Source organism: Notolabrus celidotus, chromosome 2 (assembly GCF_009762535.1).
Source record: "Notolabrus celidotus isolate fNotCel1 chromosome 2, fNotCel1.pri, whole genome shotgun sequence".
NCBI classification, from domain to species: domain Eukaryota; kingdom Metazoa; phylum Chordata; class Actinopteri; order Labriformes; family Labridae; genus Notolabrus; species Notolabrus celidotus.
In genome coordinates, this window is record NC_048273.1 from 3,249,196 (window position 1) to 3,275,256 (window position 26,061).

General features: G+C 40.4%; 1 protein-coding gene across 1 annotated transcript in view; it reads left to right on the forward strand.

Annotated features, from left to right (window-relative positions):
• Positions 1-10,849: 10,849 nt before the first annotated feature.
• The window catches only part of LOC117825349, a 28,249-nt gene continuing 13,037 nt past the window's right edge, over positions 10,850-26,061 (forward strand). The window contains exons 1-3 of the mRNA XM_034701158.1: positions 10,850-11,177; positions 14,698-15,024; positions 20,688-20,837. Of these exons, the coding sequence (XP_034557049.1) occupies positions 11,108-11,177; positions 14,698-15,024; positions 20,688-20,837 (547 nt within the window). The 5' untranslated portion in view covers positions 10,850-11,107. The remainder of the gene's footprint in view (positions 11,178-14,697; positions 15,025-20,687; positions 20,838-26,061) is intronic.

The window sequence follows — 26,061 nt, forward strand, 5'->3', positions numbered from 1 at the left end:
CAAAAACCCAGGGAAACATGAGGTGAGGCATTGTTTGCTTCACAAGAGGAGAGGAAGAGAGCTGCAGATGGATGCTGAGAAGTCCTGCACACATTACATGATTACTGTTAAGATGCAAACCTTTCAATCCACAAATCAATCTCCATAAGCCTTTTTTTCAGTGCTATTAAACTGAGGCTTTGAACTCAACCTGAACAAACAGCTCCACAGACTCACACTGAAGTGAAGATGCTTCCCTTGATGACATTAAAACATTTGCAGCCTGCAGCAGAGGCTCGGGAAGCACATAACCTGAGGCCTTGATTTATTCCTTCACTCACTCTGTTACTGAACCGCTGAAGAATGGTCTGTTGTGTATTCACAGAGAGAGCTCCTATGTTTAATTTACTCGCAACTAAATAGATCCTGCAGACGTGAATGCTGCAGTGATGCAATGATGGAGCTCTGCAGGGCGTAGTATTCTAAGAGAGAGGCTGTGCTCCTGTTGCACGTAACGCCGTGCAAGAGATACACAAAGAAAGCAATCTCATTAAAGTGTGATGCAGGAAATGAGAGAGTAACATCACAGGGGAAGGAAGCAGCAATAAGTGAGCATGTGAGCCGGTGTGGGTGTGTGAGTGTGTGTGTGTGTGTGTGTGTCATCACGTGTCTGGGGTTGTTTAACTGACTTGCATTGTACGATCTAGTCCACAAGATGGCATCAGAACAATAATCTTAAAATATGAATCATCAGTTTTTGGTGTCTTGCACAGAAATTGAAGACCTGCTGCTGCAACATTAGTTCTTTAAGGTGATTTTATTCTGCATGTATTTGTCATAAAATGTAACGGCCTTATTTGCTGCAGAAGTGCCCTTTATTAAAGTATAATGCAGCCTTAACAATTCCACTGTGAGGCAGCAGTGCCAACCATTAATCTAACATGCCACCTTGCAGATTCACTCGCAGCAGTCATTGTAGATCTGTGTCAAACCGCCTGCTACATCCTACCTACAAATTTGAAGGTAGTATGTGGTCTGTCTGTTCTGGTGGATCTGATCTGCAGGATCCTGGGTCAGGTGTCACTGGATTTTCTGTTTCAGAAAGTGGAAGTAAACAACGGACAAACTGATAGAGAAACTGCTTCTGTAGCATCACTTATGATTTACCCTATGAGCATGTGTCTGTGTTTCCTGTGCTGTTATGAATTAACCTGCTGCTACTGATGCTTTTTATAATTAACTGTTCACTAACCCTAAACTGAGGAGTCATCTGGAAACAAAGAAAAGGAAGAAAACTCATTACATTTTAAATTTTCAAGGTTTTTATTTCAAGTTTAGCTACTACTTCTGTTGATATTTTTTTACTATAAATGTGTAAAATGTACTATTTTTAGATAACTTGTCATTCAACTTTTTTGTTGCATTTTTTCTGTATTTTTTGTTCACCACAAGTTAACAAATCATATATAAGTAATACTAAACCAACAAGGAGAATAATTTGTTTTTACAAAAAATACATAAAAGATAATAATAATAATAATAATAATAATAATAATAATAATACAAACAAAAAGAAAGGTAAACATAAGAAAACAAGGTAAATAAACAAAAATAAGTAAAAATAAATATTTTTAGATAACTTAAAAAAAAAACATTCTGTAAGACACCTCATGACCCCCCATTTGTGTCCCTTAACCCTCCAGGGGGTCCCGACCTTAGACTGTATAAATATGGATGTAGTATCCGTGACGTCACCCATCTGTTCCTGAGCGCTGTTTTGAAGCCAATCGGCTGTGGCAGCCATATTGGAAATGCTGAACTCAACGGCTGTTTCCGAAACGGCCTGCTACATACTACTTACTAATGTAGTAGGCAGTAGGTATTGCCTACTACATACTGCGTTTGAATTTAGTCTGTAGTATGAGTGTTCTGTTCGATCTGTCATGCAGCATGCTGAGCCAGACGTCGCTGGATTTCCGGTTTCGGAAAGCGGAAATAAACAACGGCGAAGCCGATAAATAAAAAGCTTATTTAGCATCCATTTATGATTGAAAAAGTTAGGAAGTGGTTTATATGTAATTTGATAACTTTCACAGCACCCAAAAACGGATTTCCTCTGGTCAAAAAAGAAGGAAAAAGAAAAAGCAGAGCGCTGTGCATTATGGGAAACAGTACGCGAGGCAGACTGGTCCGATGCATGCTGAGATATTTTCCTGAATCAGTAGACATCCGGGGAATTTGGCTTACTGCAGATTTTGCTCTTGTTCACATACTACATACTACATACTGAATGTTGGACATATCAGTACGTACTGCTAGTATAGTAGGCGATTTCGGAAACAGCCAACTAGTCAAAGTGTGATGTAAAGAGGCGGAGTTTGAGCCTCCTAGCCAACAGCTATGTGTTCCCGCCTGTCAGTTAAGTCAGTCATGTCCGGGGCGCTGGTGGTCTACCGGTCTAAGCGCCCCACATACAGAAGCTACAGTCCTCGTCGCATGGGTTACCGGTTCGATTCCCGACCGGTTGACCATTTCCTGCATGTCTTCCCCCGCTCCTTACTCCCCATGTTTCCTGTCTCTCTTCAAATAAAGGCAAAAAAGCCCAAAAATATAACTTAAAAAAAAAAAAAAGTCAGTCATGTCCTTATTTGGGCAACAAGTCGTAATCTTAATACCTTCTAATCCGTCGCGTTAGAATAAAATTCACCCTCGTACAGTGTGTGCCGAAAGAGAAATTAGCTACGTAGACTGAAGCTGTTTTTTGAACCAGACTGTTTATTTCTGCTGTAAACATCGTCCTCTTTGAATGGGTGTGTATGTGGTTTCTGTTGTTTCTGCAGGCAGCCTCTAGTGGATTCTTTGCTGGTTTGATTGGAATGGCTCCTCAAATCCCTCAAATAAGAGTCTGGTGACGCTGTGTGGACAAGGAGTAAATCATATCACTCCAAACAGAAGAAGATGAATGATGTAGGGTGTGTGACAGAAATGCATGCTACTAAATGTACATGTTATACCAGGGGTTCCCAAAGTGTGGGTTGGGACCAAGCGGCAACATTCAGTCTCAAAATATGAAGCCCATGCGGAAGTGTTAGAAACTGCAATTCATCGAGCGTCCACTAGAGGCTGGCTGCAGAAACACCGGAAACCACATACACATCCGTTCAAAGAGCCGATCTTTACAGCAGAAATAAACATGTTTACAGCCTGGTGCTACGTAGCTAATTTCTCTATCGGCACACACTGTACCGGGGGTGAACTTTTTCTTACGCAATGGTTCAGAAGATATTAAGATTACGAGTTTTTGCCCAAATAAGGACATGACTGACTTGACTGACAGGCGGGAACACATAGCTGTTCAAGATCCACAGCTCATGACCATAGGTGAGGGTTGGAGCGTAGGCCGACTACTAGTAAATTGAAAGCTTTGCCTTCTTGCTCAGCTCCCTCTTCACCACGACAGTCTGGGACTGCTGAGGCTGCACAAATCCACCTGTTGATCTCACGCTCCATTTGACCCCCACTCAAGACCCAGAGATACTTAAACTCCCCCACTCTCTGTAAATGTGACAGACCGTTGAACATCTCCTCAACTCCAACACAGTAGGTGGCGCTAATGCAGCTTAAAACTGAGAAGCAGAGCGTTAGCGCTTTGCATTATGGGAAATAGTGCGTGAGGGAGACTGGTCCGCTGCAGACTGAGACATTTTCACTTATGATATCTGGGTAGTTTTTAGCATACTGCAGATTTCCTCTTGTTCACACACTACATACTGACTTTTTTTCCCAAATCAGTCGTACTGCTCGTACTGTAGGTGGTTTCAGAAACAGCCAGTGTCTCCATGCCACCCCCTACAGAAGTCTGTGCCCCAGTTTGGTCACCCTAAGTCTGCCTCTGAGATTGAGTCACTACTCTACTACAGTGTCACAAGTTTCCACAAGAGAAGCTGCATCTGAAAACACAGTGAGCACTTTACAGACAGGAGGTTGATTATGTCGTCCCAGTTTTTTGGGCCCCTTTTATCTGAGTCAGCAGCTCAAAAACTGAGCTCAAGAGCTGCAAGATGACAACAGACTCCACCAACCACCGAAACCAACATCCCACCGAAGGAATCCCCTCGAGAGGTTACTCAGTGTTTTGACTTAAAGTCATCAAATTCGACTTCAAAGCCCCCAACATCCCCTCTGTGGTTAAAGTGTTGCTTCAGCAGCGGTCTGTGTGTGGGCATGTGTGGATGGGCTCTTCTTATGTAGCATTAACATAGCAATAAAAATACTACTGGCGGTGTAAACAGTGACATGATTACTTTTTCTTTCTTTTTTTTAAATTTAACAATGTATTTCTACAATATCTCCTCTTTTAGGGTGTGTTTTTATTTATTTGAGTTTGGTGAAATGTCTTAATGGTCCACATGTATTTCTATAAGTGCTTATGCAGAGACAGCAGTGTGAGAAACAGACACAAATTAAAGAAAGTATATTAACTTTGATCTACCCTTTCTGTATGCTGATATCCCAGTTACAATTTAAAAAAATATGTGGAAAAATTAGGGAAACATGTGAATTTGGGGGAAATAAAAACTTAATTATAACTTCAAAGTGAGGTCAAATAAAAAAGATGGATAATGCATGAGAATTAATCTACAACTTTAAAAAGATGCACATGTCTTGTTTTCGTAAGATCAATTAGAAGACAGAAAATATTTACATCTGCATACATTTATTTATTTATTTATTTATTTATTGCACAAATTAAAAGAACAAAGCAAACATTGCATGTTCAATAACACGAGATATAACAGATACAATTCAATAATAAAATTAGCCACTAACATGTTATGTGCAGGAGGAGCCAAAAACACCCTAACAGGCTTGAAAAATAATCAACACAAATAACTGAAAGCAGCTGAGAACAGTTTGTAATCTGCACCTGTCTCAGAAACCTCTGCAGAGAGAAGTGAAACTATTACATGTCTAAATATAGGAGGGGACTTATGAGGTTTTTTCTTAGAAATTCAGGGGAAATAACGATTGACTGTCTGTGAAATACACTGAACAAAAATATAAACACTTTTGTTTTTGCTCCCAGATCTAAGACTTCTTCTATCTGATCTGAGAGGCGCTGATAGAGATATTGAGACTTTTATATGTAAACTAAAAACGTATTTATTCAGTCTGGCTTTTATGTAGGGTTTAACACCACGTACAAATCCCTCAATAACCTGGCCCCCCCATACCTCACTGACCTTCTCCAGTACTACCACCCCTCCCGCCGTCTCCGATCCTCTGACTCCAACCTCCTCACTCCCATCACTAAATCCAAGCACCGTACCTTGGGGGACCGGGCCTTTGCCATAGCCGCCCCCACCCTCTGGAACTCTCTCCCCCCACACATCCGTGCTTCTGACTCACTCCTTTCATTTAAGAAACAGTTAAAAACGTACCTTTTCAAACAGGCATTCCCCTCACATTAATTTTTCCACCTCTTCCCTTGTCGTCTGTTTGTCTTGTATGTCTTTATTTGTATTTATTTATTTATTTGTAAAGCGTCTTTGAGTTATTTAAAAGCGCTATATAAAACTTAGGTATTATTATTATTAACAATTTTATTACCTACCTTTTACTGTAATATTGATTTAAATGTTGCTTTATTATTTTAGTAATTTTTTATCTTATTCTACTTTTATGTATTTATTCATTCATTTATTTAATTTTATTTATCTGCTCAGTTTTATTGATATTATTAGCCTTAGTTTTATTTTTCAACTCTTATCCTTACCTTTTAAATCTATTTATTTGAACTATTTTTATTCTTAATTTTGATGCTTTAACTTATTTTAATTACACTTATTTTATTTTGGTGTGCATTAATCTCTATTTTATTTTATGTTGTTCTTATTTTTAATTTGTATTCTTATTATTTTTATTATTATCATTATTATTATCTTCCCCTAATATGTCTTGCCATTGTTTCATTTCTGCTTCTTTCTTGTTTTCAATCACTGTAAAGCACTTTGGGTTGCATTTCATTTGTATGAAAGGTGCTTTATGAATAAAGCTTGATTGATTGATTGATTGATTGATTCTATGTACACAAATTTCTCTCAAATATATAGTTCACTAATGTGTCTAAATCTGTGTTAGTGCCCAGATAATCCATCCACCTCACAGGTGTGGCATATCAAGATGCTGATTAGACAGCATGATTATTGCACAGGTGTGCCTTAGGCTGGCCACAATAAAAGGACACTCTAAAATGTGCAGTTTTACTGTATTGGTGGGGTCCTGAGGGGGGGGGGGGGGGGGGGGTCAGAAAGCCAGTCAGTATCTGGTGTGACCCCCATTTGCCTCACGCAGTGCAACACCAATATCAAAATCACCAATGACCTCCTCCTTGCTGCTGACTCTGGTTCACTTTCCATTCTCCTTCTGCTTGATCTGAGTGCGGCCTTCGACACTATTTCACACACCATTCTGCTGAACCGACTCTCCTCCACAGGCATCACTAATACACCCCTCAACTGGTTTCATTCATACCTTTCAGGCCGCACTCAGTTCATTCAACTTAAATCATTCACCTCCCATCCAGTCCCCGTCACCACAGGTGTGCCCCAGGGCTCTGTCCTGGGGCCCCTGCTGTTCATCATCTACCTCCTCCCCCTTGGTCACATCTTCCGTAAACATCATATTCACTTCCACTGCTACGTGGATGACACCCAGCTCTACCTCTCCACTAAACCTGACTCCTCACTTCCACCTTCTTCCCTAACTGATTGTCTCCTTGAAATAAAATCTTGGTTCACCTCAAACTTCCTCAAATTAAACAGCAATAAAACTGAACTTCTTCTAATTGGCACAAAATCTACATTAAACAAACTCCATAACTTCTCTATTCCCATCGACAACTCACCCCTCTTCCCCTCAGGTTAAGAGTCTGGGTGTCATCCTGGACAGCAACCTCTCCTTCACCTCCCATATCAACCACATCACCCGCTCCGCCTACTTTCACTTCCGCAATATTAACCGTCTCCGTCCTTCACTCACTCCCCACTCCACCGCCATTCTTGTTCACAGCCTCGTCACCTCCCGTTTGGACTATTGCAACTCCCTTCTGTTTGGCCTCCCCCCACAAAACCCTACATAAACTTCAACTGGTTCAAAATTCAGCCGCCCGTATCATCACACGCACCGCCTCCATCCACCACATCACACCCATCCTGCAACAGCTCCACTGGCTCCCCATCACACACCGGATCAACTACAAAATACTTCTCCTCACCTTCAAATCCAAACACAACCTCGCCCCTCCATATCTCTCTGACCTCCTCCATACTGCCACACCCGTCCGTACCCTCAGATCCTCCTCCTCCATCCACCTCACTGTCCCCCCTGCTCGCCTTGTTACCATGCTCTGGAACTCTCTCCCACCTGACCTCTGTAACACTGACTCACTCCCACATTTTAAATCCAAACTCAAAACTCATCTGTTTAAACTGGCTTACTCCATCTGACCACAACTCCTTTGTCCATTCACTTCAAACTTTTTAAACTGTGTTTTATTTCCTGTTTGTTATTTAAACTCTGTTTGTTTTTAATGTTGTAAGGTGACCTTGAGTGCCAAGAAAGGCGCCTATAAATAAAATGCTTTATTATTATTATTATTATTATTATTATTATTAACACATCTCCTTTGCTTAGGCTGTTTTCGAAAGGGCCTGCTACATACTGCGTTTGAATTTAGTATGTAGTCTGACTGCTCTGTTGGATCTGGTCTGCAGGATGCTGGATCAGGCATCCAGTTTTCGGAAAGCGGAAGGAAACAACGGCGAAGCCGATAGAGAAACTGCTTCTTTAGCGTAACTTAGGATTTAAAAAGAAGTGGTTTTATATGGAATTTAATAATTCTCACAGCTCATAAAAACGGAGTTCCCCCCATCAAAAGGAAGAGAAAATAAAAGGGGGAAGTTAGCGCTGTGCATTATGGGAAACAGTACGTGAGGCAGACTGGTCCGATGCATACTGAGAAATGTTCCCGAATCATTACGACATCCGGGGAGTTTTGGCATACTGCAGATTTTGCTCTTGTTTACATGCTACATACAGTCTACATACTACAATCAGTACGTACTGCTAGTATAGTAGGTGGTTTTGAAAACAGCCATAGAGTTGATCAGGTTGTTGAGTGTAGCCTGTGGAGTGTTGACCCACTCCTCTTAAATGTGCCAAGTTGCAGGATATTGGCAGGAACTGGAACACGCTGTCGTATACGCCGATCCAGAGCATCCTAAACATGCTCAATGAATGACAACATGTCCGGTGAGCATGCTGGCCATGCAAGAACTGGGATGTTTTCAGCGTCCTGTGTGTAGATCTTTGAACATGGGGCCGTGCATTATCCTGCTGCAACATGAGGTGATGGTCGTGGATGTGTGGCACAACAACAGGCCTCAGTATCTCGTCACGGTATCTCTGTGCATTCAAAATGCCATCAATAAAATGCACCTGTGTTCTTTGTCCATATCATACGCCTGCCCATCCCATAACCCCACCGCCACCATGGGCCACTCCATTCACAACGTTGGCATCAGGAAACCGCTCACCCACGCGACGCCATACACGCTGTCTGCCATCTGCCCTGTGCAGTGAAAACCGTGATTCACGTGTGAAGAGAACACCTCTCCAACGTGCCAGACGCCATCGAATGTCAGCATTTGCCCACTAAAGTCGGTTACGACGATCAACTGCAATCAGGTGGAGACCCCGATGAGGACGACGAGCATGCAGACGAGCTTCTCTGAGACGGTTTCTGACAGTTTGTGCAGAAATTCTTTGGTGATGCAAACCAATTGTTGCAGCAGAACATGCTGGATGTGGAGGTCGTGGGCTGGTGTGGTTACACGTGGTCTGTGGTCGTGAGGCCGGTCGGATGACTGTCAATTTCTCTGAAATGTCTTTGGAGACGGCTTGTGGTAGAGAAATGAACATTCAGTTCAGCAACATCTGTGGCATTGTGCTGTGTGATAAAAACTACACATATTAGAGTGTCAAGCCTAAAGGCCAAATTCCACCACATCTGTCTCCGATCCGTAACGGCACGGGATCTGATAGGTTTCTATTCTAGTCAATGTGTTAACTTCCACTGGATCCACTCCGCTGCCTTCCGGCTGCATCTCTGATCCGGCAGGTCTTAATATTTGTTCCTATTGGTCATCATGCTTCTCCTATTTCTTCTATCACTTTTGGAGTCCCTCAGGAGTCAGTACTCGGACCATTTTTTGATCTATTGCTGTGTCGGCCCTACGCAGCAGTGGCTGACGCGTACATGAGCTCTACGTATCCGTGTGTCCGTGTGGAAAGTCTGGTTGCCTATTTCAGGCTCCGCTACGTTTTCTGTTTGCTTTTTCCAAGGCCAAATTCCACCATATCCGTCTCCGGTCCGTCTCGGATTACAGCACCTGATCTGATAGGTTTCCATTCTAGTCAATGTGTTAACTTCCACTGGATCCACTCCGTTGCGTTACGGCTGCGTCTCTGATCCAGCAGGTCTGAGTCCTCCGGATCAGATACACAAGACTTCTATTTTTGCCGGATGCCGGAGCACGACGCATCAATCTCAACAGAGCAGATGGAGCGGGACAGGAAGTCAGGTTTCACCATAACAAAATGAAAACATCCGGTTAATTTTCAGAATAAAACACTCTGTGTTATCACCAGATCGTATTTCACTTAACTACAACAACAAACCAAAGTCATGATGAGCGGAGCCAGGCCTGGAGTCAACAGGTCAGAGGTTTTCAGAGGACCAGAAAGACAACATGGATGAGGAGAGGAGGAGGAGGAGAATCCTTGATTCCTCAAAAAACCTTGGTCACATGACTCCAGGTGTCAGGCAGTCCTGCTCTGTGCCGTGTTCCAGACACAGGCTGTTTCCGAAACGGCCTGCTACATACTACTTACTAATGTAGTAGGCAGTAGGTATTGCCTACTACATACTGCATTTGAATTTAGTATGTAGTATGACTGTTCTGTTCGATCTGTCATGCAGCATGCTGAGCCAGACGTCACTGGATTTCCGGTTTCAGAAAGCGGAAGTAAACAACGGCGAAGCCGATAAATAAAAAGCTTATTTAGCATCCATTTATGATTTAAAAAGTTAGGAAGTGGTTTATATGTAATTTGATAACTTTCACAGCACCCAAAAACGAATTTCCCCCCGTCAAAAAATAAGGAAAAAGAAAAAGCAGAACGAGCGCTGTGCATTATGGGAAACAGTACGAGAAGCAGACTGGTCCGATGCACACTGAGATATTTTCCCGAATCAGTAGACATCCGGGGAATTTTGGCTTACTGCAGAATTTGCTCTCGTTCACATACTACTTACTACATACTGAATTTTGGACAAATCAGTACGTACTGCTAGTATAGTAGGCGATTTCGGAAACAGACACAGATCTGGTGGAAGTCCCGTGTGAGGCACACCTGTGCAATAATCATGCTGTCTAATCAGCAGTTTGATATGCCCCACCTGTGAGGTGGATGGATTATCTGGGCGAAGGAGAAGTGCTCAGATTTAGAGAGAAATAGTCCTTTAGTGTAAGTAGAAAAAGTCTTAGATCTTTGAGTCAAACTCATGAAAAATGGGAGCAAAAACAAAAGAGTTGTGTTTATATTTTTGTTCAGTATTTCCAAATGTTCATAAAACAATCTTTAAACTCTTGATGAAGACTTTGATTTAAGGCGAACTCTTCACATTCACATGAATGAAAAAGAACCAGATGCTCATTCGAAGGCCAGGATGCTAGATTTCCCCTAAACTGTTTCCTCGTCCTTGTTTTGAGTTCCTCATAAGAGTGACTGTCTTGAGTTCCTCCCTGCACCACATGCCCATGAGCCACACTGAAGTCTTCCGTTGCAGGAGGTGCTTGTGTTGCTGTGGGTAGATAAATCATTTTTTCTGCACAGGTTCTGTATGAGTTCCTGCCTACAGTTTCCTCCTACCAGGCGCACAAAATGCTGCTTCAGTAGAAACATCAGAGCAGAGGAATAACGACGTGGAGACCTAAACATCAGTGAGCTCACACACAGTCGAGGGCCGTCTCACAGGGCCTGAATTCAACAGAACTCTTCCACCATGGTCGGGATCATCATTATAAAGTCTCTTGGAGCAGTTTTGATCGTCGCAGCTCACATGGTGTTCATCGGTAAGCCTTCTGTTTGTGTCGATTGATGTTTTACACACTGAGGCCTGAGGTTTTGTGGCTTCAAGTTTTTTTGATTTCCTCGACCTATTTCTTGTAATTCTCCTTTTTCCTGTTGTTATGCTGCCAGTGATGTCTCTGTTTCCCCAACAAAATAACATAACACAATAATACTGCACCACATGGAGGAGCTCCACACAGTCATGGTGTCGAGCCACTTCTTTTTTCAATCATTGAGTTTGTGGATGATGTGTTGTCGGCCCGGCTCGGTTGGGTTCTGTTTTGCCCGATGTTGCTTCAGTTGAAATCCAATGAAACAACACGTTCTGATTTTAGAGCTTTAAATACAGAGCAACAAAAAGACCACAAGAGTTAAAATACTCTTTTTAACAGGGCTACTTTACTTACTGAAAAAAACAACTTTGTTTTTATTGTCAGCTGTTCGTATATCATATCTCTGTCGGCTAGAGCCTGGGGCTTAAATCTATCGCCTGCTCAAAATACAAATAACTTTAATATTGATTTTAAATCTTTCTCTTATCTGGAATGTTGTTAGAGATAGTTAATCACTCCAAATTATATTAATTATGATTAATTAAGATATACAAAAACAGCTACTAACACTAAGCTAACGTTAGCTACAACCCCAGTTCTAGAAAGTTTGGACACTGTCTAAAATATTTATTTAAATAGAGTTTTTGATGGTTTTCAAATGATTTAAACTTGATATTTAATTACTTTCTAATTTAATGCCAGGAAAACATAAAAAAAAAAAATTAGGACAAGGATAACCAAACACTGTAAAAGTTATAAAATGCAAAGAAAAGAGAAAAAGGACAAGTGGAGAAATACGAATTAGGATCATTTGCAACTGATTAATAAAATAATAATAATAGTATCATTATTATTATTATTCTGATAATTATTATAATTATTATAATTATTATTATTACTGTTATTATTAGTATTGCTGTTATAATAATAATAATAATAATAATAATAATAATAATAATAATAATAATAATAATCGTAATTCTTATTGTTATTTTTTGTATGATTATTTTTATTAGTATTACAATCATTATTATTATTATTATTATTATTATTATTATTATTGCCACTGTTATTATTAGTATTGCTGTTATTATAATACTAATACTAATACTAATACTAATACTAATACTACTACTACTAATAATAATACATGTCATTTATAGGTGTAAAATGAGACAGGTAAAATCAATAAGACATGATAGAGTGTAAATAATAAATGAAATGAACAGAATAAGATACAGTGCAGTGAAGAGGTGTAGTCAGAGGTTAAAGATGTGTTTTGAGACAAGATTTGAAAATGTAGAGAGAGTAATGTTACGTATGTCTGGTGGGAGGGAGATCCAGACCGGCTGAAGGCTCCAGATCCCATGGTGGTCAAGCAGGCGGGTTGTGTAGTGAGGTGAACCTGAGACTGTAGCTGGGTGTGTAAATGTGAGAGATATGGAGTAGCAGGGTTATGGATGCCCTTAAAGGTGAGGAGCTGGATCTTGAAATCGATGCGGTTGTTGATCGGTATCCAGTGAAGCTCCTGAAAGACAGAAGGGATGTGAGTAATGCTGGGAGGCCTGGTGATGATGCGAGCGATAGAGTTCTGGAACCAGGGTGTGATCGAGAATCCAAACCACATTCTGCACGTGTTATTTTCAGTCTATGGTTACAACAGCATGGCTCTGTAGTAAAAGGGTCCAGGTGCTAAACTGGCCTGCCTGCAGTCCCAACTTCAGAGACTGGTCTCTTGGGTTTTCAAACTTTTCTTCAGTAATGTTAAATGAAGATAGGTGGCCATCTTTCTTTCCATTTTTGTAATATCATCCTTCTTGCTAAGAGAGTACAAAAAGCTATCATGTTGGTCTGTTGTTCAGTCAAACCCATCAATGATCCCCACAGTCACTCCAAACAGGGCTAGAAAATTCAAAATATATTTATCATAAATATTAACATTTTTAGATTCAACATATATCAGCTTTGCACTTTTTTCAATTAAACATAAAAGATAAGAGCTATAATGTGATCATTTAAGTTCAGTGATCCTTGTATGGTGTATGATTGATGCCTTGATTGCAGAAGAGAAAAGACAACCAGCACACAAGGGGTTAATGTTGATTCTGTAGCACTAACATGACATCTTATTAAATTTAATGTCAAGCTATAATGTCTAATAATTAGTCACCTCCAAATTAAACAATGGTCATAAGATAGTTATAGGTTAGCGGTGTTGTTATAATAACAGAATAATAAGCAGGAGGTCAGAGAGCAGTACCCAGAGGAAAAGAAATGTAGAGAGGAGATCTCAAAAGTGTTTCATTTATATCTCCTAGACAACAATGAGATCTGTTTGAAAGCTAAATGAGACGATAGCTTATGTCTCCTGTTTCTCATTCTTGCCTTCAGAAAAAAGTTGCAAAAAGTCTCAGCTTGGTCTCCCTTTCAGTTCAAAAGGAGATCTGGTCTAAATCTGAAATGATTCTCAGGTATTTCTCAAGTGTTGTGACTCCTTTAGAGCTCAGGTGGAGAAATCAGGGAGCTCTCTCAATTGTCTCAATCTAACCTCATCCATTTGTTTTAGTCAGACTCAGTTTTTGTGTCTCAAGTTGAGCTCAGATGGAGCAAAGAAAGAGCCTGAGCTCATCTTTTCAGGAACATTTATAGTGCCCTGCAAAATTAACATTTCAATTTAATTGTCCACAAACTTACAATTCTCATTAAAACATTTGAACCACTTCAAGATCAGATATTTAGATGTCAAATGATCTCCTCTTTGACTTCACAGTATGGTCCTTCCTTTACAAGTCTGTTTGGAACAAAACAACTTCACAAAGATTTAGTGGATTTGAGAGAAACTGCTAAAGATAGAGATTTCATCCCAGGTATGACAGACCATTTATTTAAAATATGGGCCGCAAAAGGGCCGACCAGATTTATCCAGATTATTATAATTAAAGGGGTGGATTCTTTTGGGCGCTGGTGGCCTAGTGGTCTAAGCGCCCCACATACAGAGGCTACAGTCCTCGTTGCAGGGGTCGCCGGTTTGATTCCCGGACGGTCGACCATTTCCTGCATGTCTTCCCCCGCTCACTACTCCCCACATTTCCTGTCTCTCTTCAGCTGTCCTGTCAAATAAAGTCAAAAAGGTCAAAAATACATTTTAAAAAAGAGAAGAAAATAGCCATTAATGAGATCTCTCATTTAAGTCTCAATTAAGACTCATGTCATGGTCTCAACTATTTCTCCTGGTGAATTTTAGGAGAAACTAATGAGAACAATTTGAAACTTGAATGAGGCTGAAGTGAGAATCTCAATTTTGTCTCCAGAGACTTAGAAGAGAAAGCCTTGAGCAGTAAAATGTTCCTCTGGGTAATGACTCAGCACTTTCTTATAATAAACTTGTTCTGTATTTATTAGGTTTGACATCTTCAGGATTGAGTGATCACTCCCTCATCTCTCTAACCCTTTGCTTTGTCTCATACAGCGTGCAGCACAGAGCAGTTCACCGGGACCGTCGGGACCAACATCACTCTCCAGTTCCCATTCAATATGAACGTCACAGACAGCAGCCACTTTGCAGTTTATGTCGGCCCTAAAGACAAGAAAAAGATTGCTGAGTACAAAAAGAAGCTTCTCCCTGCAAGCATTTTTGTAACTTATCCTAAAAATCATTCTGTATTTTGCAACCTTACGAATCTGACATCAAATGACAGCGGACACTACTGGGCCACTTTGTTCGTGGCTTCAGGAGGACCCAAAGAAAGTAAGAGTGTGCATCTGATCGTACGAGAGGAGAACAGAAGTGCAACAGGTAGGTCATATGTGATTGTTAGCAATCAATCTTTATGTATAAAGCGCCAAATCACAACAAATGTTCTCCTCAGACTCTTTCCAAACAGAGCAGGTCTAGACCGGACTCTATATTCTATTATTAACAAAGACCCAACGTCAAGACCGGATCAGATCCAGTCCCATCTTCCAGACAGGACTCAGTCTGATCTCATCTTAATCCACCATGAGCAGAGCACTTTGCAGCATTTAGCAAGTTACAGTGGTAAGGACAAACTTCCTTTAACAGGCAGAAACCTCCAGCAGGACCAGACTCATGTTAGACACACATCTGCTGAGACCGTGTTGGAGAGAGGGATAGAGGGAGATGAAGAGAGAGAGAGAGAGATGATAGTGGGGAGACGGATAGTAGTAGTTGTAGCAGTTGGAGTCTGGCACGTCCACAGCAGCAGAGATCCAGAGGAACCTACGAGACAAGGGAGCTCAGGGACTCCAGAAAGGTCTAAGAAAAGAGAGAAGAGAGGGAGACCAGAAGAAAGAAAAAGAGGAGAATAAATGGTGAAGGAATGTTAGAAGGAAAGGACGGGATATGAAAAGAAGACATAAAGGATGAAGAAACATGGAAAGAAAGAAAGAAAGAAAGAAAGAAAGAAAGTAAAAAGGAATGGAAGGAAAAGGGACTGAAATAAAGATAGAAATAAAGAAAGAAGGAAGGAATGAGAGGAAAGAAGAACAGAAAAGAAAGAATGAAAGACAGACCCAAAAAAGGAATCTACGGCAGAGATCAATTAATGGGTTATTAATGGGTCTCAGTGTGTCAGTCTAAGCCTATAGCAGTATAACTAAGAGCTGGTCCAAGCCTGATCCAGCTCTAACTATAAGCTTTATCAAAAAGGAAAGTTTGAAGCCTACTCTTAAAAGTGGAGAGGGTGTCTGCCTCCTGGGCCCTGACTGGTAGATGATTCCAAAGGAGAAGTGCCTGATGGTTGGAGGCTTGACCTCCCATACTACTTTAAGAGACTTTAGGTACGATGAGCAGGCCTGCTTGTTGAGAGCCTAGTGTTCTAGAGGGGTAATAGGGCACTGGGGTCTGGCACGTCCACAGCAGCAGATCCAGAGGAACCTATGAGACAAGGGAGCTCAGGGACTCCAGAAAGGTCTATGGTTAGTAACTTTAATGAGACAGGAAGAGTTAAAGTAAGAGACAGGCAGAGAGGAGAGAGAGGGAAAGACAGGATCCCAGTGTGTCAGTCTAAGCCTATAGCAGCATAACTAAGAGCTGGTCCAAGCCTGATCCAGCTCTAACTATAAGCCTCAAAGCAGTTGAAGAGTCCAGGTCCTGACTTATCAACCATTGAAAACATTTTGAGCATCATGAAATAAAACTTTGACAAAGGACAACCTGGATTGTTGAGTGGTGGTAAAAGAAGAGGTGAAGAGCTCCTGTCCCAACTATTTAAACACGTGTTGCATCAAACGCAAACTGTGCACATCAATCATTTATAAAGGCATTAATCAATTATTTATTCATTTATTATCTATTCATTTAATTTTAAAAATGTGGGTTTTATTATTTTGATCATTTATTTTCTTTGACAATTTGATGAACTTCTTCAGAAACATGAAAAGCCAGGATTAAGGCGTCCCCGGTTCAGGTAAGATCTTGGTTGACATCCTGGAATTCATTAGAAACACATCGTATGACAGGAACAAGAAGCACAGGGAGGGAAGTGGTGGAGACGGTTGAAACTGAACTTTTAAAAAGTGTAATATCTGATGGACAGGTATTCTTCTAGTTATGTTGGGGTATTTTAGACTTTCACTCTCCAGCAGCTCCTCCTCATCTTACATCCTCATACATTTTGTTTTCAGTTGCACGAGGTGTTCTCTTCACTTACAGGTAGATTTTGGAGCTGGCTTACAGACGGTACCTCAGGCAGGGGTTTGCAAAACGAAAAGAAAGCTGTGTTTAAACCTTTAAACCTCATTTTGCTTCTTTGTTGTTATCTAGTGACTAATGTTGCAACATGAGTCTGGTCCTGCTGGAGGTTTCTGCCTGTTAAAGGAAGTTTGTCCTTGCCACTGTAACTTGCTAAATGCTGCAAAGTGCTCTGCTCATGGTGGATTAAGATGAGATCAGACTGAGTCCTGTCTGGAAGATGGGACTGGATCTTAGACCTGCTCTGTTTGGAAAGAGTCTTCAGATTACATTTGGTGTGATTTGGCGCTTTATAAATAAAGATTGATTGATTGTGTGTGCTGATGTTACGCAGGTTTGATGACTCTGTTTTCACCTTTCTGGTTTTTGTGTTTTAGCACTCTAAAATGTGACGCTCGTCACTTGGCACAAAACACAGATTAAGCTTCGTATGTGACGATTAACCGAGATGACGGCTCTTGATAAAAAGTCTGCAGGTCAACAGAATTGAACATCGTTCCTGACAGTGACCGCATGACTTCAACCAGTTTCCACTGAAGTGTAATCAACAGCAGAATCTAATATCTGTAAACACCTCAAAATAAAAACCCCACTGATAAGGGCTTGGTTGCCCAAGACTGGAAAGATGACTAAACTCAGCAGGCGACAGACAAATGTCAAGAGAAGATGTCAATTAGTTTTTAATACATTTCCGTTACCATCCAACCGATCTACATTTACACTCATACAGAGAACCTACGAGCATGGCTGAAACCACAGTTTCCTTGTGATTTATGAAATCAGTTTTTGTCACCATTTCATTACATTTACATCTTCAAATGAAAGTCAGATAGTAGTTAAAGAGGGACTGACACACTGTTAGTTTTTGTCTTTGTGATCGCTGCACGACCTCAAAGATGCCCTCGACAGTTTTTAGCTTAAGTGCTCATTAAAGGAGTGATGGTTTCTTGATCTGACCCTGTCGTCCCATCGGCCACAGCACTGCTAAATAGAATGCCACTGTAATGTGTCCGGTGTGTTTATTTTTTTAATTTATTTTTACTTGAGAGCAACAACCAAACAAAGCCATCAAGTATAGACCACAGCACACAAAAACAAAACAAACAAACAAACAAGAGACTAGAAAAGAAAAAAAAAACAAAAAGGTTAGAAAAGAAGTGTTGGACTATAAATGACGATCACCAAACAAAACACACACACAAAAACTAAATTAAAAAAATAAACAAAAAACAAAAAACAAACAAAACAAGAGAATAGACTGTTCTGGTGGGGATTGTCAAGAAAGAGAAAAGAGAATAACACAATAGAAAGAGAAGATAAAGACTAGAAGAGAAAAAATGCTTGCTTTTGAGAAGGAGAAGAGAGGTTTTAGAGGGGGGATTATGAATGTGTGTGTGCAGTTATATGAGTGTTGATGTTTATGTGCATGTTGTAGTTTGATGGGTATTACAGGGTATTTATAAGTGGACTCTAGCAAGCTTGTAGTGTGCCACTGCAGATGATGAGAGGGCATGGTTGAGGGAGGAGCTGTAGGTACCAGCAGACTGGTATTGGCCAGGCCCGGCTCCGCAAAGGCAGCCCCCAGACCCTTGGGAGGGGACTTGCGAATTGCAGAGCCAGGCCAGTTTCAGGTGCATACATTTTGGGGGGGCCACCAGACCCAAGGGAGGAAGCCCCCCCTCATGTGATGCACACAATGATGATACAGTGATTGAGGATGATGAAACAGCTGTTATGTAAGACAGGTAGGGGTGGCAGAGGAGGTCCCAGTTTTATGCGGTGATCAGCGAGTTTATGTTTGTGTATGTATGTGTGCTTGTGTGTTTGTGTGTCTTGTGCATTTGTGTATTTCTGTTTTAATGATGGAGGTGATGGGGTGCGGTTATGTCCTAAAGATGAAGAGAGGGGATGGAAAGCAGATAGGAGAGCATGAAAGACGAAATCAGAGAAGTAATAGAATAAACAAAACAAAACAAAACAAAACAAAAAAAAAGAGGGATGTTGTAGTTGAAGGAGTTAAACTTAATGAAGATTAAATAACTAAAGTTACTAACTTATTGATGAGGGCAGATAAACTAATAATGCAGACAAGCAGATAAAATAAAATAACAAACAAAGGAGAGAGAAAAAAATATATATATATCATTATTGGTAAAAAAGAGAGATGTGTGTTCATATGTGTCCGGTGTGTATATATGTGTTCGGTGTGTTTTATATGTGTCCGGTGTGTATATGTGTGTTCGGTGTGTATATGTGTGTTCGGTGTGTTTTATATGTGTCCAGTGTGTTCATATGTGTCCGGTGTGTATATGTGTGTTCGGTGTGTTCATATGTGTCCGGTGTGTATATATGTGTTCGGTGTGTTTATATGTGTCCGGTGTGTTTATATGTGTTCGGTGTGTTCATATGTGTCCGGTGTATTTATATGTGTCCGGTGTGTATATATGTGTTCGGTGTGTTTTATATGTGTGCGGTGTGTATATGTGTGTTCGGTGTGTTTTATATGTGTCCGGTGTGTATATATGTGTTCGGTGTGTATATATGTGTTCGGTGTGTTTTATATGTGTCCAGTGTGTATATATGTGTCCGGTGTGTATATATGTGTTCGGTGTGTTCATATGTGTCCGGTGTGTTTATATGTGTTCGGTGTGTTTATATGTGTTCGGTGTGTATATTTGTGGGATGTGGTGCACCATTGTTGTGAGGCTGGGTGGATGTTTATGTCTATCTATCTATCTATCTATCTATCTATCTATCTATCTATCTATCTATCTATCTATCTATCTATCTATCTATCTATCTATCTATCTATCTATCTATCTATCTATCTATCTATCTATCTTTAGTTTCTGTTAGATAAACCTCATTTCAATATATCTGTTACAGCTGAGTTGATGTGTATTATACATTTATAGAAATAAGAGACGGCCAAATTCCACCAGATCTGTCTCTGATCCGTCACAGCACCAGATCTGATAGCTTTCTATTCTAGTCAATGTGTTAACTTCCACTGGATCCACTCCTTTTTATGTCCCGGCTGCGTCTCTGATCCGGCAGGTCAGAGTCCTCCAGATCAGATACACTAGACTTCTATTTCTGCTGGATGCTGGAGCACGACGCATCAATCTCAGCAGAGCAGATGGAGCGGGACAGGAAGTCAGGTTTCACCAAAACAAAATGAAAACATCCGGTTCATTTTTCAGCCGCTGCCGGAATGCAACGGAGCGGATCCAGTGGCCGTTATTCATTAGTGTTGGTTCGAGTTGTTTCTTTAAAGTCTTTCTATGTTTGTCAGAGCATCTCTGCCTTTAATTGTCCTGCTGTTGTTGATTGGTGCAGCTGATTGGAGTAAATTGGCATCTGAGCATGTGCGGTGAATTGAAGGCTTAGATCAGAGCAGGACGAGGAGCTACAGATTTTGTGACCACAGATTTGCTTAATTTCGGAGTAGTTTTCTATTATTTTAGGGAAGTGGAAGTATCGCTCTTTAGTAAACAAGTTCATGAATAAATTATATTCACTATATATATATATACACATGCAAGTGAGCCTGTTTTGAAAGCAGGAGTCAGAAACATCACAGAAGAGTCAAAGAAGAGCTTTGCTTAAAGTTTCCGCTCCATTTCCTTCAGATTAGTGCAAACAGACTCAGACATCGCCACAACATCATTTTATGTAAAACATTTCTGATAAGGGGAATTAATCCACAGAAACATGGGTCATAGTTTCCTGTTTGACTCCTACAGGTCCTCCGGTGCAGGATGACATCCTGATACCTAAAAACAGGGGAAGTTCCAGCTCCTCTCACGTCATCACCTCCATCCTCGTGGTTTCACCTGTCGTGCTGATGGCTGTAATACTTACCTGGCTGATTTGGTGTCTCGTGAGAACCAAAGGTAAACAAAAAAACCTTCTTATTAATATTTGCATACCTGCTATAACTGATGCAGGGTTTATAAATACTGTGTTTGTTATCTGGATCTGACTGAAAATAATGCTGGAACATCTAAAACGGGAGTTATTCATATTTACATGCAGCTCTGACAGTTCAATTATTAAAATGATCTATATATAAGAATGGGTTTCTTTCTCTTTGTGTTTGCTTTTTATTATATTGATTTATTTTTATTTTATGAGCTTATGTGTTCATAAATATGCTCATGTATGTACCAGTCAAAAGTTTGGACACACCTTCTCATTCAAGGGTTTGTATTTATTTTAATTATTGTAAACACTGTAGATTAATACTGAAGACATCTAAACTATGAAAGAACATATATGGAATTATTTAATTTTTTAAAAAGTGTTAAACAAAGCAGAATATGTTTTATATTTTAGATTCTGTGAAGTAGCGCCCTTTTTCCTTCATGACAGCTTTGCACACTCTTGGTATTCTCTCAGTCCGCTTCATGAAGTGGTCTCCTGGAATGGTTTCTAATGAACATGAGCCTTGTCAAGAGTTCATTTGTAGAATGACTTGCCTTCTTAATGTGTTTGAGACCATCAGTTGTGTTGTTCAGAGGTAGGGTTAGTACACAATGGATAGCTCTATTTAACTACTGTTGTAATCCAGATTATGGTAAAAGCAGATTATTTCATAGTTTTGATGTCTTCAGTATTAATCTACAATGTTGGAAATAATTAGAATAAATAAAAAACATTGAATGAGAAGGTGTGTCCAAACTTTTGACTGGTTGTGTTTGTTCAAACTGTTTCTTGCTGCATATAATCTGTTAATTTTATTTTATTGTGTTTATTTTGGGATTATTCTTATTTTTTTACTTTCCCCTTTTTTAAATTATTATTACTATTATTTATTTATTTATTTTTTTGTCTGTTTTATTTTTTATTTTATATTGTCATTATTTTTATTTATTTATTTGTCATTATTTTGTGTCTTTATTTGAGTTAAAAATGTTAAAAAGTCTAAAAATGTATCTGAGGGGCTCCATTGGCCTAACGGTTTAGGCGTGTGCCTAGCGGTAGCAGCTTCGACTCTTGCTGCATGTCTTCCCCTGCTCTCTACTCTCCACATTTCCTGTCTCTCTTCAGCTGTCCTATCAAATAAATAATTATAATAATACTTTATTTATACTGCACTGTACAACACAAATAACAAAGTGCTTTACAGTGGGTAATAAAAACAAGAGGAAGTGCAAAGCAAAATGAAACGATTAAGAAAAAAATTAAATAAAAGGCAAGGAGCTTTATTTGAATAGTGTATTTCAGACACGAGGGCAACTCAATGAGCTTTACATTAAAACATTAAAAGCATTGGAGACATTCAGACAGGCATAAAAGAACATAATTAAAATGACAAATATGATGAAACAGAAAAGAAAAGGAAAATTAGAAATATATTAAAAATTACATTAAAATTTTAATTTAAAGTGAGTTAAAATAATCTAAGATAGGAAGGCAGAGGTAAATAAAAAGGTCTTCATCTTTGATTTAAAAGAGGTGAGAGTTGGAGCAGACCTGCAGCTTTCAGGGAGTGTGTTCCAGATATGTGGAGCATAATGACTAAACGCTGCTTCACCATGTTTCATTCTGACTCTCTGGACTGAAAGCAGACCAGGACCTGATGACCTCAGAGGTCGAGGTGGTTCATAAAGTAGTAGCAGATCAGCCTAAACCCATTCAGGTCTTTATAAACCATCAGCAGGATTTTAAAGTCTATTCTCTGACAGACAGGAAGCCAGTGTAGGGATCTAAAAAAAGCTTAAAAACATACAAACTTATAAAACAGACCCTTAAAATCAGAGCTAAAATTAAATCAAATCACACAATAAAAGCTTTCCTGTAAAAATGTGTCTTAAGTAATGACATAAAACACGGGACTGACTCTGCAGGTCTGATCTCCTCTGGCTGGCTGTTCCAGAGTGTCGGAGCTCTGACTGAAAACGCCCTGTCCCCTTTGGTTTTCAGCCGGGTCCGTAGAACCAGTGGCGGGTCCAGGGAGGGGCCTGAACCTGGACCCCCCTGTGCCCCCCACCTCTACACCAAACAAATATTATACAATAAAAAAAGCTTCAGTATCGCGGCAATGTTACAGGTGAAACACATGCATGTGGCACTTGGTTCCAGTCCCTTAGAGCTCTAAGGGACTCATGTTGAGTGTAAACATCCAAACAGCTGCTGTCAGTCTGCATGTTGATCTAGTACACAGTAGAATATATGTCTAGTATGAAGGGATGCACTGATGTTTTGCCAGTTTGCTCTCAGCCGGTCCTCGCCCTTCTCAGTCTCTTTTGTCAGAGTTGAATGTGTCCCTCTGACAACACCCTTGGCCCCAGCCTGGACCCCCCAGTAAAATTGGTCTAGAACCGCCACTGCTTGGAACAGATAGCAGAGCACTGCCAGAGGATCTCAGACTGAGACTAGGTTTGTAGGGGGATAAAAGCTCAGAGATATATAGAGAAGGGCAAGTCCATGTAGTGCTTTGAAAGTCAATAAAAGAATCTTAAAATCAATCCTGAAATGAAAAGGCAGCGAGTGTAGATGAGCTGAAATGGGGGTGATGTGGGCACATGTTTTAGTTTCTGTTAAAACACGAGCTGCTGCGTTTTGAACTGTTTGAAGACGGTGGATTGATGTCTGACTAAGACATGAGTACAGGGAATTACAGTAATCAAGACGAGAGGATATAAAAGCATGAATAAGTCTCTGGAGATCTTTGATATAAATAAAGACAAAAATGCCCAAAAATATAACTTAAAACAGAAAAAGTAACCGAATACACCGTGACACTCCTATCCAGTCTTGAATGTAAGTTGTTGTTGACTTAAGTCAGACCAGTGGAAAGATGTGTGTGTAGGGTTATAGTACGTGGCACCGTCTGTCTGTTTCAAGTAGAAAAATAGAAAGTGAAAAAAATGTTGATATTCTGTGGAAAAAGTTGCAATTGTGTGGTTAAACGCTAAAAATGCAAACCAGGTTGCAGTTTCACATCCTCTTCAAACGTGATGATTCACTGCTTTTTAAAGGAAGTCCTCCAACACTGCATGCAAATGTAAGTGTGCTGATTATCAAAGAGGGGTGGGCGGAAAATAGTCAGTTGCATTATTTGTTCACGATTAAACCGATGTGCCGCTACGTCGAACTCGGGTGACAGGTTTTGAAATTTAAATATTTGACAGCCCCCGTGACCTCAGACACCAAACACAGCGGGTGATTTCCCACATGAGCACGCGAGCACAAGCTTCAGCTGACGGTGCGTTCCTGTACCGTGTCAAGTTAACCTGGTTCTTCCGACCAATAACCCTAATACTTCAGCTCCTCCGTCTTCTACCCGTAGTGATGCCTGATAAGAGGGACCACAAGTCATGCCTCATCAGAATTACAGTAAAGCAAAACCAGAGTCAATGTCCTCCTGTGTGATCGGTAAACAGCATGTCATTGTTGCTGTCACAATCAATTAGAGCACTTCAGGCACAAGAACATGAATGTCAATCAATCAATCAATCTTTATTCATAAAGCATCAAATCACAACAAACGTTCTCCTCAGACTCTCTCCAAACAGAGCAGGTCTAGACCGTACTCTGTGTTCTATTATCAACAGAGACCCAACATCAAGACCGGATCAGATCCAGTCCCATCTTACAGACAGGACTCAGTCTGATCTCATCTTAATCCACCATGAGCAGAGCACTTTGCAGCATTTAGCAAGTTACAGTGGCAAGGACAAACTTCCTTTAACAGGCAGAAACCTCCAGCAGGACCAGACTCATGTTAGACACACATCTGCTGAGACCGTGTTGGAGAGAGGGATAGAGGGAGATGAAGAGAGAGAGAGAGATGATAGTGGAGAGATGGATAGAAGCTGGAGTCTGGTGCGTCCACAGCAGCACAGATCCAGAGGAACCTACGAGACAAGGGAGCTCAGGGACTCCAGAAAGGTCTATGGTTAGTAACTTTAATGGGACAGGAAGAGTTAAAGTGAGAGACAGGCAGAGAGAGGAGAGAGAGGGAAAGACAGGATCTCAGTGTGTCAGTCTAAGCCTATAGCAGCATAACTAAGAGCTGGTCCAAGCCTGATCCAGCTCTAACTATAAGCTTTATCAAAAAGGAAAGCATGTGTCGTGTTTGGATCAGTTGATTTTCTAAAAATTTGCAAATTCTGTGGTAGAGGTGACCCGGTCTGCAGCGGTTTATAGCCTGGCCCCCGTTCTAAGCTGACCAGGATTCACTGTGGGAAACATTGTAGTGAAGCGTACCTCATACAGTCACATTTAAGAGAAACATAAACGATCCCTTTAAGCACTGGCAGGCAAAAATGAGCTTAGCTTAGCATAGAGACCACAAACTTTGCTGGCCACATTTTTAAAAAAGCATCTTGTTTGTTTAATTTGTCCTGAAGTATCTGATAGTTAATAAGTAACTGACGTAAAACGAGTCAAGGAGAAACCTATGTTCTCCCAGACTTTCAAGGAAATTAGATTGAGACCCCCTTCCAATTTAGCGACATGCATGGATAAGTTTTGTAACCCTTAGGCTAGCAGAGCCCAGGAGGGTAAAATAGATAACTAGAGATCAAGATAAGTTTGGGCTTTGCAGTAGGCTATGTCATTGGTTGGCAGACCTATAAAAGGTGCTGGTCAACAGCATTCTGGGAGTCAGCAGATTTGCAGAGCTGTTCTCCCAAGCATTCCGGGTGCTTGTTTGATACTGGTATTGTTTTCTTGTAATAAAAGTATTACTATGTGTGAGAGATCCAACAAGGACCATTTAGTTGACAATGTTAATAAGGGACTCTATAAGTATTTGTTGGTTTTAATAAGTCTTTCTTGAATTTGTTATAGTTATAGATGTCATTTTGTGTTCCGAAACTGAGAAAGTTAATGTCTTTTCCTGAACTGCAGTATTAATTTCGCAGCTGATGTTTACATGTGATTACATGCGCTGTATTATTTACACCACTAGGTGGTGCCTGTGAGTCAGGAACGGAGCATATACACAGACGTGTTAGTGAGAAGAAGAGTTTTTATGGAACGTTGTAACTGAAAGATGCTGTTAGCATGAAGCTGCAGTGTTCTGTGAGCAGCCGGAGAATATGTCGAAAAGAGTTCTGTTAAGGTAAATAAAGTTGAGACAAGTGAAACGTCCGTCCAGCGTCCGAC